General features: G+C 44.7%; 1 protein-coding gene across 2 annotated transcripts in view; it reads right to left on the bottom strand.

The window, feature by feature from the left end:
* Positions 1–19,653, bottom strand: part of adarb2 (adenosine deaminase RNA specific B2 (inactive)) — a 799,330-nt gene that overhangs the window by 24,938 nt on the left and 754,739 nt on the right. For both annotated transcript variants that reach the window (XM_073054839.1, XM_073054840.1), the window contains one exon: positions 12,493–12,674. In XM_073054839.1, the coding sequence (XP_072910940.1) occupies positions 12,493–12,674 (182 nt within the window). The remainder of the gene's footprint in view (positions 1–12,492; positions 12,675–19,653) is intronic.

Below are 19,653 nucleotides of genomic sequence, written 5' to 3'. Positions count from 1 at the left end.
TTTTTATATTCTAGTCCTCTTGAAATGAATGCTAACATTGCATTTGACTTCCTCACCACAGACTCAACCTGAATATGAGCTTAAGGGAATCCCTTTGCACCTCAGCTTTTTTGTATTTTGTCCCCATTTAGAAAATAGTCAACCCTTTCATTTCTTCTACAAAAGTGAATGAACATACACTTCCTGAAACTGTATTCCATCTGCTGTTTCTTTGCCCATTCTTGTAATCTGTCTAAGTCCTTCTGTAGCCTCTCTACTTCCTCAAAACTATCTGCCCCTCCATCTATCTTCATATCTTTTGTAAACTTTGCGACAAAACCATCAATTCCATCATCCAAATTATTGACATATAATGTAAAAAGAATCGGTCCCAACATAGAGACCCCTGTGGAAAACCACTGGCCACTGGCAACCACTCAGAACAGGCTCCCTTTATTCCCACTCTTTGCCTCCTGCCAATCAGCCACTGCTTTATCTAAGTTAGAATCTTTCCTGTAATACCTGGGCTTCTAGCTTGCTCAGCAGCCTCATGGTGGCATCTCGTCAAAGGCCTTCCAAAAATCCAACTACACATCAACCAATTCTCCTTTGTCTATCCTGCTTGTTATTTTAAAAAAAAATTCCAACAGGTTTGTCAGGCAGGATTTTCCCTATGTTGTTTTATCATGAACCTCCAAATACCCTGAGACTTCATCCTTAAAAATCAACTCCAACATCTTCCCAGCCACTGAGGTCAGACTAACTGGCCTATAGTTTACTTTCTTCTGCCTCTCTCCCTTCTTGAAGAGTGGAGTGACATTTGCAATTTTCCAGTCTTCCAGAACCATTCCAGAATCCAGTGATTTTTAAAGATAATTACTAATGCCTCCACAATCTCTTCAGTCACCTCTTTCAGAACCCTGGAGTATACACCGTCTGGTCCAGGTGACTTATTTACCTTCAGACCTTGCAGTTTCTGAAGAACCTTCTCTCTAGTAATGGAAACTTCACACACTTCATGCCCCCTGACGTGTGGAACTTTCACCATATTGTTAATGTCTTCCACAGTGAAGATGGATGCAGAAAGTTCTCTGATCCAAATCATTGAAATGTATGATGAATAGCTGGGATCTAACCACTGATCCTTGCATCCCCCAGTAGACAGAGCCTGCTATATAGAACACGTTATAATGATAAAAAATACCAAAATTCCAATACCAATTTTCATGTGGACCCATACCTGTTTTTCACCTCTCTTTCGTGACACCTCTATTTTCATGTCAGGAAGTGACAAGTCCAGAGCCACTTTGACTCACATCATATTTTCTGTGAAGACACCTTTCTATTCGCCAAGTCTCTCTGGCTCCATCAAATCTGTTTTGATGATGATGACTTCCCTTCCAGTTCTTTCCTGACTTTATCCCCCTCTCTTAACTGCTGCTTCGCCTTTTCCATAGCTGACAGGAGTCTTAACCATGTCTGTTTGATTTTCCACATTTCTGTTCTCACTGCCTCTCTTCCCAGTCTGGTGACGGGTTGGACTCCTTTGATTGTCATGTACAATGCCAGCAGCCTCCAATTCAATGGACCACTTCTGTGATTCCTGTCACTTACAATCTGATAACATCATCAAGCTAATCTTTCCCTCCCTATCCAATGTGATTACTCTCTCTATGGCTCCGATTCACCCTTCCATCCCCACCAATCACTCTCATTCTCATCATAATTTCTCATGCAGTTGCAGAAAATGCAATATTGAAGTGAATTGAATTGACTTTATTTCTTACATCCTTCACATACATGAGGAGTAAAAATCTTTACGTTATGTCTCTGGCTAAATATGCAATGTGCAATCATAGTAATTTATAATAAATAGAACTATCAATGCAACATAGAATATACACAAATCAACGTGAGTTCATCAGTCTGATGGCCTGGTGGAAGAAGCTGTCCCAGAGCCTGTTGGTCCTGGCTTTTATGCTGCGGTACTGTTTCCCAGATGGCAGCAGCTGGAATAGATCGTGGTTGGGGTGACGCGGGTCCCCAGTGATCCTATGGGCCCTTTTTACATACCTCCCTTTGTAAATGTCCTGAATCATGGGAAGTTCACAACTATAGATGTGCTGGGCTGTCTGTGCCACTCTCTGCAGAGTGATTAAAGGGAGGTACAGTTCCCATACCAGGCAGTGATGCAGCCAATCAGGATGCTCTCAGTTGTGCCCCTGTAGAATTGGGGGGCCCATACCAAACTTCTTCAACCATCTGAGGTGAAAGAGGCACTGTTGTGCCTTTTTCACCACACAGCTGGTGTGTATATACCACGAGATGCTCAGTGATGTGGATGTCGAGTTACTTAAAGCTGATTACCTCTCAACCCCAAAGCCATTAATGTCAACAGGGGTTAGCCCATCTCCATTCCTCCTGAAATCCACAACCAGCTCCTGTTTTTGCGATGTTGAGGAAGAGGTTGTTATCTTGACACCACTGTGTCAGGGTGATGACTTCTTCCCTATAGGCCACCTCGTTATTGTTTGAGATCAGGCCAACCAATGTAGTGTCATCTGCAAATTTAATTAGCAGATTAGAGCTGTGGGTGGCGACACAGTCATGGGTATACAGAAAGTAAAGGAGGGGGCTTAGTACACAGCCCTGAGAGGCTCCTGTATTCAGAGTCAGAGGGGTGGAGGTGAGGGAGCCCACTCTTACAACCTGCCGATGATCTGACAGGAAGTCCAGGATCCAGCTGCACAAGGCAGGGTCAAGGCTGAGGTCTATTGCGACGTCTGTCGATGGGTTGTGTCGGTAAGTGAATTGTAGGGGGTCCAGTGTGGGTGGTAGCTAGCTGCAGACCAGCCTCTCAAAGCATTTGCTTATTATTGAGGTGAGTGCAGCAGGATGCCAGTTGTTCAGGTACGTTACCTTGGGCTTTTTTGATACAGGGACAATGGTGGATACTGAGTACTTGCCCAGGGATGCCGTCTGGTCCCACAGCCTTGCGACTGTCCACTCGTTGGAAACATCTGCGTACCTCAGCCTCAGAGATGACCAGGTTGCAGGCTGTAGCGGTGGCTTTCCTCGGAGGCTCAGAGTTAGCGACATCGAACTCAGCGTAAAAGCCATTGAGCTCATCTGGGAGAGAGGCTGCGATGTTGGGGGGACCACAATGTTTGACTTTGAAGTCTGCGATGATATGCAGCCCTCGCCGTAAGCCACATGTGCTATTTGTAATGAATCTTGACTCAATCTTGTCCCTGTATTGTTGTCTTGCAGCCTTGATAGCTTTGCGCAGGTCATAGCCGCTTTTCTTGAGCTCTAGCTGATCGCTGGCGATGTAAGCTCTATGTCGCACTGTAAACACTGCTTGCACCAAACTATTGATCCAGGCTTTCTGGTTCGGGAAGACCCCGACCGACTTCTGGGGGACAACATCGTCGATGCACTTCTGAATGAAGCACACGACTCCCTCAGTGAATAACTGCTTTTTGAAAAATTCTCTTTCTTTCTTGACCTTTTCCGAGGATCGTTATCTTGTTGTGGAGGAGTGGCTTGTGAGTTCCTGGGTTCCCGAGAGCAATGCTGTCTGGAGCTTACTGTAGCTCCTGGTAGGGGATTCTAACCATGATGGCTGCCTTTGCATTAGTCTTCCCTCACTAACCAAGGTCATGTTCTCCATTAAGGGAATAACTCCTTGGGAGAACATCATACTTGACTTAAGTGATTGCCCATTGATTATTCCATTAAGGGAATAATCCCTTGGGAGAACATCATACTTGACTTAAGTGACTGCCCTATTACCACCTTTCTTGATATCCATGGACCCAAAAAAGCAGTAAATCTCTTTTCCCCCTCTCAGTTTAAATATTGCATTCATTGCTTATGACATGGTCTTTATTCCCTGGAGAAATCAAACGCAGATTGGGTGACTGCTTTACACAAAACCTGTTCAGTTGATGAAAATGATCTTCAGCTTCCGTTTGCCCTTTACTTTAATTCTTCACTCCACTCCCACTTGACTTCACTGTCTTTGGCTCCTTCACTGATTCACAAAGCCGAACTTGAGTGCAACCAACCATATCTCATTTTCTGAAGACATGTGTTGCTGCTCTTGAAACTTAGCATCAAGTTTGACGATTTCAGATCAAATTCAGCCTTTCCAGTTCAAATCAGGGAAGTCCATTTCTGATGAAAATGCATCGGCTTGCAATATTAACTTCACTTTACTCTCTCCATGACCTGACCTGATCTGCTGAGCAGTTTTCAAATTGCTGCTCCCTAACCTGCTGAGCAGTTTTCAGATACCCAGTAGTACAAGTGTTTTTATATCTTAGAGTTCTGGTGTTGCTTCTTTTTCTCTTAGAATTTTCTTAGAATTCTTAGAATTTTCCTTCATTTCTTATGCCTCAGAATAATTCAAAATTATTCACCGTTCTCTCTCAGCTGGCACCTTCAAAATGTGTCCATCAGTCTACTCCTTCCATCTTTCCATATTTCTTCTGTTTGCTCCTTGTCTCACTTTTCTCCACAACCTTCTCTAGTTCTGATGAAAGGTCATTGACCTGGAACACTAACCATTTCTCTCTCCACAGAGGATGCTTGATCTGATGAGAATTATCTGTTGTTATTGTGTCCACGTTACTCCATTCCAAACACACTCTTAATTCCCCTCTGATTCTTTGTTTATGGAGCATCTAGGGAGGGACTAAACTGGATGAAATCGAGCAAGACTCAGAACGGCTTATTCATACATCTGCAATTTTGCTGACGGGTCAGTGTTACCCTCTACAGTGCAGATTTTGCTTTGGAGAGAGGGAGAGAGAGAGTAGGTTACTGGAAAATGTGGGGGAAGTGGGATTGCTCTGTGAACTGGCATGGAATTGATGGACCAGATGATCTCCTCTCATGGGAAGATATGAGAAAGGCAAAAGATGAAGGAGTTATTGAGTGAAACCTCTACAGGTGGAGGTGGCAGGTGGACCTCTACAGTGCGAAGCCATGAAGGGATTTTATGTGGGAGTAACAGTTTCACAGCTCCACCCACCTGGGCTTTATCTTGACCTCAGGTGCCACCTGGGTGAAGTTTGCACATACTCCCTGTGACAGCATGAATTTCAACCGGGTTATCCAGCTTCCACCAGCATCCCAAAGACATGTGAGTCGGTAGGTTAATTGGCCACTATATACTTCTCCTAGTGCCGAGGTAAATCTGGGTAGAGCTGGTGGGAATGTAGGAGTAAAATGGCAAGTGTTTGATGATCATCACAGATTCTATGGACTGAAGGGCTATGGATTTCTGTGCTGTGGGGCTCTATTTTGGGCAGCAGCTGGGCAGGTGCCACTTGAGTGTAGCAGTTAGTGCATTGCTACACAGTGCCAGCAAGCCGGGTTCAATTCCCACTACAGTCTGCAAGGAGGTTGTATGTTCTCCCAGTGACCGCGTGGATTCCCTCCCACATTCCAAAGATGTGTGGATTACGCGGTTAATTAGTCACATGGGTATAATGGGGTGGCGTGGGTTGATCGGCCCAGAAGGGCCTGTTGTTGTGTTGTATCTTTGAGTAAAATAAAATAATTATCAGGTCCCTTGTGAGTGCTGACATTCACATTCACAATATACTGCTGATTGCTGGGAAATCCAGTGGCAAAAGTCAGTTGAATTAAATATTCCAAGGAGTTTTGACAAAATTTACTGCTAATAAAGCACACACAGAATTCATATTAAAATGAAACCTCTATTTATTAAATTAATGTACTCGGTGACTATTCAACAATGGCTTTTTTTTCATTGTTTCAATGCAACATTAGAAAGCCATGATGCTTAATATTGCAAAATTGAGTGTTCTACTCAAGTGCCAGCGATTCATTAATTTGGCTTCAGTCCAAGTAAGCAATTATCTCTAAAATGTGAATTAAACTTAAATTAAGAACTTAATGACTGACATTTTAAAGATAATAGAAAAAATTATGTTGTTCTGCAACAGAGTGCATGGGTTAGAAAGTAAAGCATAAACCTGAAACTTATTTTAATTTTAACAGAGGTCAAGAGTTTGGGGGGGGGGGGGTGGGGGAAGCTAAGTCATCTGGTTTCTGAAAACAGGTGTGGGGATTGTGATTAACTCCTGCTCATTTACTGACTCATTTAAAACAGCAAAAGAAGACCACTCGCCCCATTGGGTCAAATCCTACAAATCCATTTCTCCTATCTTCATTTCCTTGTAGCCCTGCACCTTATTCTATCTCTTTTTTTCCAGCAACACTCTATTGTTATTTCTGACCCCTTAATCACACCAAGTCTACAATTAGAATACAAGAATCTCTTCGAGATGTGGGGGAGAACTTGAGGAAACCACTGTGGTCACGGGGAAGATGTGCAAACTCCTCCTAGGCAGAAGTTTAAGTGAAGTCTGAACCTGGGTTCATGGATCAGTGACCTACAGTACAGTGCAAAAGTCTTAGGCACATGCATAGCTAGCGTACTGTACTGTAGTAATTTTATGTATTGCACTGTACTTCTGCCGCAAAAAAAAAACAAATTTCATGACCTATGTGTCTCTTTTCATACACTTCATGAGTCTTTCTTGTGGACTATGAGTGGGAAGGGGCCAGGGAGAGAGGAATCATGGTTGGGAAAAGGGGAAGGAAGAGGGAAGGGAGCAGAAAGCGGTAATGATCAATAAGCTGATGGTTTAGAATCAAATAACCTTGCCTCGTGTCTCTCAAGGCTGGGTGTATCTGCACCCATGGCCACACCCCGCCCTTGACACTCCTTCTTTGCCACCTTTTCCACGCCCTTCCCATGGCGCTCACCAGTCCCAGCATCCTTTGCTCCCGCCAGATTTACAAGCTCACACTCTGCTCCACGTTGACAAACGTAGAACTGTGCAAAAGTCTCAGGTACCTGAGCTATATATGTGTGCCTAAGAATTTTGCACAGTACTGTGGCGGTGTGAAATTATATATCACCAAGTGATCCTGACTGAAATGCTTGCAGTACACCATTTTCCTGCTGTCAGCTTATTAAGTTTTCCTTTGCAATCATGCCAACCAATTTGTTTCTTGGCTGCAAACATCAGTTGCCCAATATTGCAATTTGCTCTGGGCTAGCAATGTATTGCTTAAAACTGATCTGGACCTTTTGAAAGGGAAGTGCACTATGCCTGGAAGGGTAATGGCAATCATGCAGAAAGAGAAATTGAGCTGGGAAATAGTGAAAGGCAGCACAAAATGGGGGAATTTGGTCTCCTGTGTTTCTGGGCTATTAACTCTGGGTCTGGAAGTGTAGCGGCTATGTTACTGGACTAGCAGTCAGAGTTTTGGACTATTGTTCCACAGACATGATTTAAAATCTCTCCATGGCAGCTTGGGGACTTAAATTCAAGCAATTAAACAAACTTTAATTTAGGAAGTAAAGCTAGCCTTAATAACAGTGTCCACAAAGTTGTTAGATTTTCATAAAATATCCATTAGATTCACTCATGCTTCAGAGGAGAAATCTGCTCTTCAACCTATAATGCAGTTTCAATCCCACCAATGTAGTGCACAGAACAAGGACACAGGACAGCAGAGCACAGGAACAGGTCTTTCGATCCATCATATCCCCACCGTCCATGATGCCAATCAAAACTACTCTCCTATTTACCTGCAAATAGTCTGTATCTCTCTATTTCCCGCCTGTTCGCATGTCTGTTTAAATGGCCCTTTATCTTTGCTTTCATGTCTGCTTCTACCTCCTCCCCATGTAGTGCATTCCAGACACCCACCACTCTCTGTGTAAGAAACACCTTGGCTCACATATTTCCTTTAAACCTTCCCCCACTTCAAAGCTGGGAGAACAACTTTGACCGTTTACCTTATCTATGCCTCTCACAATTTTATATACTTCCATCAGGTAGGCCTCAGCCTTCAGAGAAAACAGTTCGTGCTTGTCCATTCCTCCTTATTGGTAATCCACTCCAATCCAGGCAATATCTTTGGGAAACTTCTGCAAAGCTCCTACATCCTTCCTATAGTGTTGCAGCCAGAACAATAGACCATACTCCAAGTGTGACCTAATCTTATACAGCTGCAACCTGGCTTCACAACTTTTACACTTAATGCCCTGACTGATGAAGGCAAGTATGTCATTCAACAAACTATCTACTTGAGTAGCCAATTACAGAGAGCTATGAACTTGTAGTACAAGAGTCCTCTGTAGATTAAAAAAAAGTTATTTTACAACAGAGTGCATGGATTAGAAAGTAAAGCTTAAAACTGAAATATGAAGGCAAGCTAGCCAATAATATAAAAGAGGTTAACGAAGAGGATAACAGATATATAAAGAATAAAAGAGAGCTGAGATTGGGTATCAGACCGCTGGAAAATGTTGCTGGAGAGGTTGTAATGTGGGACAAAGAAATGGCGGACGAACTTAATAAGTATTTTATGTCAGTCTTCACAGTGGAAGACACCAGCAGTATACCAGAAATTCGAGAGTGTCGCGGGCAGAACCGAGTGGAGTTGTTTTTACTAAGGAGAAGCTGCTTGAGTAGCTGAAAGGTCTGAAGGTAGATGAGTCACTTGGACCAAATGGACTACACCATAGGTCTGAAAGAGGTAGTTGAAGAGATTGTAGAGGCATTAGTAATAAACTTTCAATAATCAGTAGATTGCAGAATAGTTCCAGAGGACCGGAAAATTGCAAATGCTACTCCACTCTTTAAGAAGGGAGGGAGGCAGAAGGAAGGAAATTATAGGCCTTATTTCCACCCAAGTTTTTAACTGATTGCAATATCCCTTTACAACTTTCTTCACTATCAGCGATTCCACCAATTTTCTTTGATGCTTATGTGGTGAACTAGATATACCTGTCTGACTGCTCCTGTGGCTCCTCCCACAGACCCTGCTGACTGCTCCTGTGGCTCCTCCCACAGACCCCTATATAAAGGCGACTGTGGTCTGCTGCTCTCCCTCATTTTCCCAGGATGTAGTGTTGTTCTTCAGTCAATAAAAGCCGATATCTCACTTCCTAAGTCTCAGCATGAGTTATTGATGGTGCATCAGCTTAACCATTTTCTCAGTCCAGACAGGTACAATCAAGGATGGATATTAAACGCTGCTATTGACCGTGTGGTCCATATTCTATAGTAGTGTAAGTGGAGTATGGGAGAGAAGTAGACGTTTAAAAGATAGTGAAAGGTCAATCCAAACTCTCCAATTCTGGGGATGTGGCAACAGTGAAGCAAGAGTTTCAATAACCTCACGTGATTTGTCAGAGTCAACAAATATATTCACAAATGCCTAATTGCCTCCTTCAGGCTCTGTATAATTCACCACCCTCCATCACACATCTGCCAACAATCAGTAGAGTCATAAAGCACTACAGCACAGAAACAGGCCCTTTGGCCCATCTAGTATGTGCTGAACTATTACTCTGCCTGGTGCCTTATCAACATCTAATGCAACTTCAACATAACATCCCAACTTCTGTACTCAATACTTTGATTTATGAAGGCCAGTGTGCTGAAAGCTCTCTTTACAGCCTCATTTACATATGACAAAACACTCAAAGAATTAGAGTCATAGAAAAGTACAGTACAGAAGCAGGCCCTTTGGCCCATCTAGTCTGTACTGAACTATTTAAACTGCCTACTATCGATTTGCACTGAGACCACAGCCCCCTGTATCTCTATCTTGCATGTACCCATCAAAACTTCTCTTGAGCATTGAAATCGAGCTCACATGCAGCCCTTGTGGATCTGCATTTCCAGATCCCTCTCTTCTACCGCACGACTCAGTGCGTTACTATCCACTGTGTAAGTCCTACCCTGGTTAGTCCTCCCAAAGTGCAACACCTCATGCTTGTCTGCATTCAGCCCTGACTGCTGCCAGTTCAGTGGCTTCATGCATTGAGCACTCCTGCAAGCTCATCACAACCAAATCTTTCCAACCGCTGATCCGCTGACAGCTTTTTGATCGCATCACCTGCACTGGACATAGAGCTGTTCTGTCCAGTACAGGCACTGACCACGTTCCCCTTTCCATTCGCAGGAGAAGCTCCCACACAATCGGAGGGCTATCCCAATGGTTGTAGGCTTGTCTGTATAACCCAACACACACACAGAGGAGGCAGTGAGAAACACAGACAACTACTCCATGACGGCAAGATGGGACACAGGCTTATTGAGAGGATCTGCATGAGTTTTTAGAACTCGCATGTTGCTGTTAGGCTGGGGAGGGGAAATAAGCAACAGTATGTGATAGAGGTTCAGGTGCGTGGGAAGAAGATCATAGTGAGTAAAGATGAATTCATCCAATTCTATTTTGTGGAGAGGTGCAAGTCTGGTTGTGATTGCTGTACGTTCCTTAGTCTTGACTTGGTGTCTCAGGTTTCCACCTGTATGAACCAGCTTCTCAAACACACCTAAGAAAAGAAGTGTTGTTCAGGAACCAGCCTTACAGGTGGAACCTCACAGTCAGCCTACATCTGCTCAGTTTCAGAGGATGGAGACAGATTCATTTCCTTTCACTTATTTGCTTACCGGATATGAATGTTTTTGGCAACATTTATTGTCTATCCCCAATTACCCCAAAGTGGAATAGCAATAAAAAGCAACCCCGCTCATGAGTTTGGAGTCACAGCTGGGCCAGACAAGATAAGAATGGTAGATTGCCTTCCCTGAAGAATATAAGTGTACCAGGTTGCTTTCTTTTAACCTCTGTAACCATCCTGTAGTTTTATGTTCACTGGTATCGAGATTATTTTATTTTCAAATTTAGGTTTTATGTAATTGCTTAGATTTCATAAAACATAAAACCTAGGAGCGGAATTTTACCATTCAGCCCATCGAATCTGCTCTGCCATCCCATCATGGCTGATTTATTATCTGTTTCAACCGCATTACTTTGATTTTTCCACATAAGCTTTGATGCCCTTATTAATCAAGAACCTATCAACCACTGCTTTAAATGTATAGTGACTTGGCCCCACAGCCATCCATGGCAATGGATTCCACAGATTCCCTATCCTCCGGCTAAAGAAATTCCTCCATTTCTGTTCTAAACGGACATCCTTGTATTCTGAGGCTGTGCCCTCTAGGGTCCTAGACTCGTCCACTATAAAAGCATCCTCTCCATATGCACTTTACCTAGGTTTTTCAATATTAGATAGGTTTCAATGAGATCTCCTCTCATTCAGGTGAGTACAGGCCCAGAGCCATCAAATGCTTCTCAAATATTAACCCTTCCATTCCTGGGATCATTCTTGTGAATGTCCTCGGGACCCTCTCTAATGCTAACTCATCTTTTCTCAGGTAAGCATTTGATGGCTCAGGGCCTCTACTCACTGGAATTCAGAAGAATGAGGGGCGACCTCATTGAAACCAATCAAATGTTGAAAGGCCTCGATAGAGTGTATGTGGAGAGGATGTTGGAAGAGTCCAAGACCAGTGGACACGGCCTCAGGATTTAGAGGGACATCCTTTTAGAATGGAGATGAGGAGGAGTTTCTTTAGCCAGATAGTGGTGAATATAGAACATAGAACAATACAGGCCCTTCGGCCCACAATACTGTGCTGACCCTTAAACCCTGCCTCCCATATAACCCTCCACCTGAAATTCCTCCAAATACCTGTCTAGTAGTCTCTTAAATTTCACTAGTGTATCTGCCTCCATCACTGACTCAGGCAGTGCATTCCACGCACCAACCACTCTCTGAGTGAAAAACCTTCCTCTAATATCCCCCTTGAACTTCCCTCCCCTTACCTTAAAGCCATGTCCTCTTGTACTGAGCAGTGGTGCCCTGGGGAAGAGGCGCTGGCTGTCCACTCTATCTATTCCTCTTAATATCTTGTATACCTCTATCATGTCTCCTCTCATCCTCCTTCTCTCCAGAGAGTAAAGCCCTAGCTCCCTTAATCTCTGATCATAATCCATAATCTCTAAACCAGGCAGCATCCTGGTAAATCTCCTCTGTACCCTTTCTAATATGTGGAATATGTCACCACAGGTGGCTTTGGAGGCCGTCATTAGGTATATTTAAGGCAGAGGCTGATAGATTCGTGATTAGTCAAGGCATGAAGACATAAGGGGAGAAGGCAGGAGATTGGGGCCAAGAGGGAAAATGGCCAAATTCTGCTCCTATATCTTATGGTCTTATAAGGAGGACGAAACCCTTTTTGCTGCTCCAGTGGTGGAATTTGAACCACTGTGGATCAATGGTCCAGAAGTCTGCTGCAGGTCTGGTAACAGAACCTTCATGCTATCATGCCCTTGAGGCGAATTGAATCATGAACCCATGTGCAGGTTTCCAGAAAAACTCGGTTGCCTGATCTCGTCTGTCACTTTGCTCAGTGCTGGCCAGGCTGGGCTGATTAACAGATGGAAAGGAATGGAAACCGAACTCGCTTGTTATGAACTCTAACAGTCAGGGTCTTCAGTCATTTGGAAGGTCGACTCGTTACATTCTACCTGTGGTGTAGCAATCACTGGTCTCAGTGTGGTGTGGGGATTGTCCGCGTGTTCGTCAGGCTGATAACATACCACTGAGGAGAGGCTGGTTATATCGGTAGGGTGATGGCAGCTGCCCGATATCTTCTAGTCGATGGCATATCGCCCGGGAAAGATGGTCAACGCGGTGGGTGCTTCCTAACACAATACTCTGCAGGTAGATCGGTTCAATGAAATAACTCAGGAGCGATCCCTGTGTGCCCAGAATGTTCCACCTGTAATACAGTTAGAAGCAGGAGAGAGTTAATAAGCAAGCAGGAATGCCCTTGACTTGTATTTCCTTTGGAGCTATTTCACTGTGCCGGGACGTGTTTGTTCTAAACAAGGGCCTCAAGCAGATTGTTCCCAGCTGAGCACTTTCCATCTGAACTTGCAGTTTATTTGGCGCAGTTAGCTCCTCGTTTGCTAATTGCGGTTCACTGCAATTAAGTGATGAATGGGCTGCTGGGCGATTAACAATTTAGAGCAGACCACTGTCCAAATGCATCTGAAAAAAAATCTGCGAGCAGTCGTGTTAATTGGGTGGAGGGACGAAATGAAAGAGCAGAAAGGTTAAAGATATTACAGATTAAATCCATTCTAGTGAGATCCAGATCAAAAGTTTAGAGATAACATCAGAATTTATAATGGCTGTTAGCCACTGTATCTTGTCTGATAGTCTGAATCAACAGAACATGAAATAGATGCAAGGTTAGATCATTTATCCCCACTATGACATTCAGCAAGATTATCATGGACGGTCGATTTTAATTTTGAATCAGAGTCAGGTTAAATATCACCAGCATATCTTGTGAAATTTGTTAGCTTTGCAGCAGCAGTACAATGCAATACATAATCATATAGAAACAAAAGTGAAATAGTGAGTTACAGCAAGTATATTCTGTGGATGTATAAAAAGTTTTATTTTATAAGATAGTTAAATTAAGTCGGTGGTGCAAAATGAGAAATAAAAAAGTACTGAGGTAGTGTCCATGGGTTGAATGTCCGTTCAGAAATTGGATGGCACAGGGGAAGAAACTGTTCCTGAATCATTGAGTGTGTGCCTTCAGGCTCCTGTACCTCCTTTCTAATGGTAGCAATGAGAAGAGGGCATGTCCTGAGTGATGCCTTTTCTGAGGCATCACTCCTTGAAAACGTCCAGTGCTCATGACGGAGCTGACTAAGTTTACAACTCTCTGCAGCTTACTTCGATCCTGTGCAGTAGCACCCCCCCCACACACACACACACTAGATGGTGATTTGACTTTACAGTTCTCTGGCCATATCCCAGACAAGCATCGATACTTTTTTCTGGAGTATCAGATGCTGAGTGGTGACCAGACCAAGATAAAAGAGGCATAGACAGGGTAGATAATCAGTCTTTTCCACAGAAAGAAGATCCCAAATACAAGAGGACTTAACTATAAGGTCAGAGGAGAACATGTATTGCACTAGGTGTTGTACTTTGGGAGGAATAACAAGGGTAGGACTTACACTGTGAGTGGTCAGGCACTGAGGAGTGTGGTAGAACGAAGGGGTCTGGGGATATAGGTCTGTAATTCATTGAAAGTGCTATCACAGGTATATAGGGTCATAAAGAAATCGTTTAGTACATTGGCCTTCATAGATCAATGTATTGAGTACAGAAGATGGGATGTTATGTTGAAGTTGGATAAGATGTTGATAAGGCCTAATTTGGTGTATTGTGTGCAGTTTTGGTCACCTATCTACAGGAAAAGATAGGAAGAGTATAGCAATAATTTACAAGGTTGTTGCCAGCACTGGAGGACCTGAGTTATAAGGAAAGATTGCATAGTTAGAACTTTATTCGCTAGAACATAGAGGATTGAGGAGGGATTTGATAGAGTATACAGAATTATGAGGGATATTGATAGGGTAAATGCAAGGCTTTTTCCACTGAGGACTACGACTAGAGGTCATGGGTTAAGCGTGTAAGGTGATGTTTTTAAGGAACATGAGGGGAAACTACTTCATTCAGAGGGTGGTGAGAGTGTAGAATGAGCTGCCAGTGCAAGTGGTGAGTGTGATTTTAATTTCAAAGTTTAAGAGAAGTTGGATAGTACATGGATTGGGAGGGTATGGAGGGCTATGGTCCAGGTGCAGGTTGACAGGACTAGGAAGCTTAAATGGCTTGGCTTTGGCTAGATGGACCAAAGTACCTGTTTCTGTGCTGTAGTTTTCTATTCCTCTATGATTCTATTGACATCAACATTTAGAAATATTGGCCACATACAGGCAGATGTGCATTTTAAATTGGCATTGTTGTCAGGGGAGCCATTATAGGCTGAAGGGTCTATTCTTGTGCGGCACGGTTCCATGTTCTATGCTCTGTGTACTCTGTCAACCACAGTGCACAAGAAAAAATGCAAAGAGAGTCATGGCAAAGTTCTCTCTATCATTGTGGGATGAAATGACTCCTCCTTGTATCCCCAGATTTTACAAAACTAATCTCTCGAAAGATGATCTGAGTGACCAGGTCAAGATCTCATGAGGCAGGTGGAAGAACTTACATTGGGCCAGAAGCCCAGCGTAAATTTGATCCGGCTTCAATGGTTTGGATCATGGAATTGATGGCTTTGATACAAATGATACAAAGACAGGTGGAGGAGCAGGTAGTGTTGAGGAGGCAGAGAGACTGCAGAAGGACTTAGACAGATTAGGAGAATAGACAAAGAAGTGGCAGGTGGAATACAGTGTCAGGAAGCATATAGTCCTGCACTTTGGTAGAAGAAATGAAAGCATAGACTATTTTCTAAATTTAAAAAATCTGAGGTGCAAAGGGACTTGAGAGCCCTTGTGCAGGATTGTGTAAAGGTTAATTTGCAGGTTGATTCAGGGCAAATGAAATATTAGTATTCATTTTGAGAGGACGAGAATATAAAAGCAAGGATGTAATGTTGAGGCTTTATAAGGCCCTGGCGAGGCCCAACTTTGGATATTGTGAGAAGTTTCCAGTGCCTCATCTATGAAGGACTTTGCTGACATTAGAGAGGTTTCAAAGCAGGTTCTCAAAAATGATCAATTGATCATTTATCATATGATGGCTCTGAGCCTGTTATTACTGGGATTCAGAAGAATGAAGGTGGATTTTATTGAAACCTATCAAATGTTGAAAGGCCTTGATAGAGTGGATGTGGAGAGATTGTTCCAATAGTGGGGGAGTCTAGGATCAGAGAGCACAGCCTCACGATAGAGGGACATCCATTTAGAACAGAGTTGAAGAGGAATGTCTTTAGCCAGAGAGCTGTGAATCTGTGGAATTTGTTGCCACAGGTGGCAGTGGAGGCCAAGTCTTTGGTATTTTTAAGGCAGAGATTCATATTTTCTAGATTAGTCAGGGCATAAGGGTTGCAGGGAGAAGCCAGGAGACTGGGGCTGAGAGGAAAATGGTGGAGCAAACTCAATGGGCTAACTCTGCTTACAGTCTTATGGCCTTGTAGTCTAACATCCAGAAATATCGTTAGTCTACTCAGAGGAGTAATAAAAAAGTTCTGTGTGAAAATCATCCTAGAGAAGTGTGAGATGCTACTTTTGAGGAGCGCGAGAGAATTCATATGGTTGGATACTGAGGTTAGAGAGGATTTGAGAGGGTGTAGGTACACAGATCCCTAAAGGCACCAGGAAACATATGGGATAGTTTGCTTTATTGATTAATTCATGGAGTAGTAGATGAATGACTGAAGCTGGAACCATAGAAGATATTTACCAAGCCATTCCTTAAACTCTGCTTTCATGTTGGGTCCAAATAACAGGGAAGTCGGTCATTATTGTAATTCCTCAGGGCCATCAGTCTGTAAGGAGAAGGCTTACAAGGTTTGGCGAACCTAACATATGAGGAGAAATTGGGAGCGCTGAGCTTGTTTGGAACAATGGAAACTGAAGAGTGATTTAAATGAAGTGTTTTAAATTACGAGAAGAACTGGGAGAGTGATAGAAGTCAGCAGATTTAAGCTGGCAGCAGAAGGCAGTTGAGTTTTTTTATATTCTGAGTGGAAAAAAGTCAGAAACCTTGACCATTTTAAAAGCATGCAGCTGAATTATTGATATGTCCTTAGGGACTTTATTAACCGCTTTGTTTTTGTTTATCTGGATGATATCCTAATCTTCTCCCAAAATCTCCAGGAGCACAACCATCATGTCCGCCAGGTTCTTCAGAGGCTTTTGGTGAACAAGCGATTTGTTAAGGCCGAGAAGTGTGAGTTCCATGCCTGTTCAGTCAGTTTCCTGGGGTACATCATTGAGAGCGGGCAGGTGAGGGTGGATCCCAAAACGATCCGGGCAGTGGCAGACTGGCCCAAACCCACGACGCTTGAACAACTCCAGCAATTTCTGGGGTTCGCTAATTTCTACCGTCGCATCATTAGGGACTACAACCGGGTGGCAGCACCCCTTACTCAGCTCACCTCTCCTGAGACCCCCTTCCGCTGGACCCCCAAAGTGGACTCAGCCTTCTCGGATCTGAAGAGGCGTTTCATCTCTGCTCCCATCCTGGTCCAACCTGACCCCTCTCGCCAATTCATTGTGGAAGTAGACGCCTCCGACTCTGGGGTGGGAGCGGTCCTCTCTCAATGCTCCGGCCCAGGCCAAAAGCTCCATCCCTGCGCCGCTTTCTCTCGCCGTCTATCCCCCGCTGAGCGGAACTACGACGTTGGGAACCAGGAGTTGCTGGCCATCAAACTCACCTTGAAGGAGTGGAGGCACTGGCTGGAGGGAGCAGAACACCCATTCATTGTCTGGACAGACCATAAGAACCTGGTATCCATCCAGACAGCTAAACACCTTAACTCCCACCAAGTGTGTTGGGCACTGTTTTTTGGCCAATTTCACCCTCACCTACCATCCTGGTTCCAAGAACGTGAAGCCAGATGCCCTCTCTTGTCAATACGTCTCTGAGGATGACCTTTCCAACCCTGATACCAACCTTCCACCATCCTGTGTTGTGGCTGCCCTCACCTGGGAGATCGAGTCCGTAGTTAAAGAGGCCCAATGGACTCAACCTGACCCAGGCGATGGACCCCCCGCCCCCCAATCGCCTCTTTGTGCCTGACTCTGTCCGTTCTCAGGTTCTCCAATGGGGGCATACTTCCCGGTTTACCTGCCATCCTGGAATCAGTTGAACTCTGTCCCTTTTGAAGCAACATTTCTGGTGGCCCACCGTGGATGCTGACACTCGCTCCTTCGTCTCTGCCTGTTCTGTGTGTGCCTGCGGAAAAGCCTCCCATCGACCACCTGCTGGGTTGCTTCGTCCCCTACCTGTCCCTGGCTGCCCTTGGTATCACATTGCTCTGGATTTCGTCCCTGGACTAGCCCCTTCACATGGTAACACAACTGGTGGACCGTTTTTCCAAAGCCGTGCACTTCATAGCCCTTCCCAAACTCCCTACAGCCCGTGAAATGCCGACCAACACGTCTTCCCCTTCATGGGGTTCCCTCTGACATTGTTTCTCACCAGGGCCCCCAATTCATCTCCCAGACTGGAAATCCTTCTGTCAAGCCCTCGGAACTTCAGCAAGTCTGTCTTCTGCTTTCCATCCACAGACTAATGGTCAAACAGAGCGAGCAGATCAGGCTTTGGAAGCAGCACTGCGCTGCATTTCCGCCAGCAACCAGTCATCCCCGGAGCACCCATCTCACTTGGGTTGAGTATGCCCACAACTCCCTGGTCAGCTGGTATGTCCCCTTTCGAATGCTCCCTAGGATATCAACCCCCTCTGCTTCTTGCCCACAAAGACGACATCGCTGTGCCTTCAGTTCAGGCCCATCTCCGCTGGTGCTGCAAGATCTGGAAGGATGCTCGCTCGGCCACAACCGGTGTATCGCCGATCACCACCGAATTCCAGCACCCAACTATCAGCCTGGTTAGAAGGTTTGCCTCTCTTGAAGAGACATCCCCCTCAAGAGTGAATCCCTTGTTACATTGGACCATTCAAAATTGAGAGCATCATCAACCGCTCGGTGGTCAAACTCAAACTACCCAGATCCATGCGCATTCATCCCACGTTCCATGTCTCCCAACTGAAACCTGTGTCCGTCGGCCCTTTGTGCCCTCCTCCACTTGCCCAGGTCGTTGACGACTACCCTGCTTACACCGTCCGGCGAATACTGGATGTGCACCACCGAGGTAGGGGTTTCCATTACCTTGTTGATTGGGAGGGATATGGTCCTGAGGCGTGAACCTGAATCCTCCGCTCCTTCATCTAGGACCCTTTCCTCGTCCGAGATTTCCATCGCGACAATCCGGGCAAGCCTGGTGGTTCCCATTCGAGGGGGAGGGGGGATGTACTGTCACGGTCCCGGTCGTCAATTCCCCATTTTCTCCTAATTCCCTTTGACCGTGGCACATCTGATTCTCATCTGGACCTGCAGCATAACTATCCCGGCTTTGCATCACTCATCGCCAGATCATTATTTTAGCCAGTGTGGTAATTCACGTTCCCAGCCACTTAGGATTGTGATTTCTAAGTTTTACTTCAGTACTGTGGTTTACCTGTGTAACTCTGTCTGTCCGTGTCAAGATAAGTACTGCCTGCCGCCTGTCGCCTGTTTGCCGTTCAGCTCCAGCAACGCCCTGTTTCAAGTTAAGTTCTGCCTGCCTCCTGCTCCTCCGTTCACCCTTCTGTTTGCTGTTCAGCTCCTGCCACGCTCATGCCCTCGTCTGCATCCTAACTCTATCTCCATGCCAGTGTCCTGCGTATGGGTTCGCCCGTTCCTTGCAACAGATTTCCTGTGATTTTTACATACAACAATCTCTAGACTTTACAGAGAATGGTGGGTTAAGCAAAAAACATCCAGTGAGTGGCAGTTCTGTGGGCGGAAATGCTTTGTTGATGAGAAGGGTCAGAAAGGAATGGCTTGACTAGTTCAAGCTGACAGGTAGGCACCAGTAACTCAAATAACCATGCAACAATGGTGTGCAGAAGAGCATCTCTGGAGCATAAGAAGTCGAATCTTGAAGTGGATGGACTAACGGAAGCAGAAGACCACGAACATACACACAGTGGCCTCTTTATTTGATATAGGAGATAGCTAATAAAGTGGCCACTGACTGCAGATGTAACTGCCTGACCAGTCTCCTTCTTAAGACCATAAGATATAGCAGCAGAAGTAGGCCATTCAGCCCATTGAGTCTGCTCCACCATTCAATCATGGGCTGATCCAATTCTTCCAGTCATCCCCACTCCCCTGCCTTCTTCT

The sequence above is a fragment of the Hemitrygon akajei genome, chromosome 8 (assembly GCF_048418815.1).
Source record: "Hemitrygon akajei chromosome 8, sHemAka1.3, whole genome shotgun sequence".
NCBI lineage: Eukaryota > Metazoa > Chordata > Chondrichthyes > Myliobatiformes > Dasyatidae > Hemitrygon > Hemitrygon akajei.
Note: the sequence above shows the minus strand (reverse complement) of the source record. Positions and strands in the feature narration are given on the sequence as shown.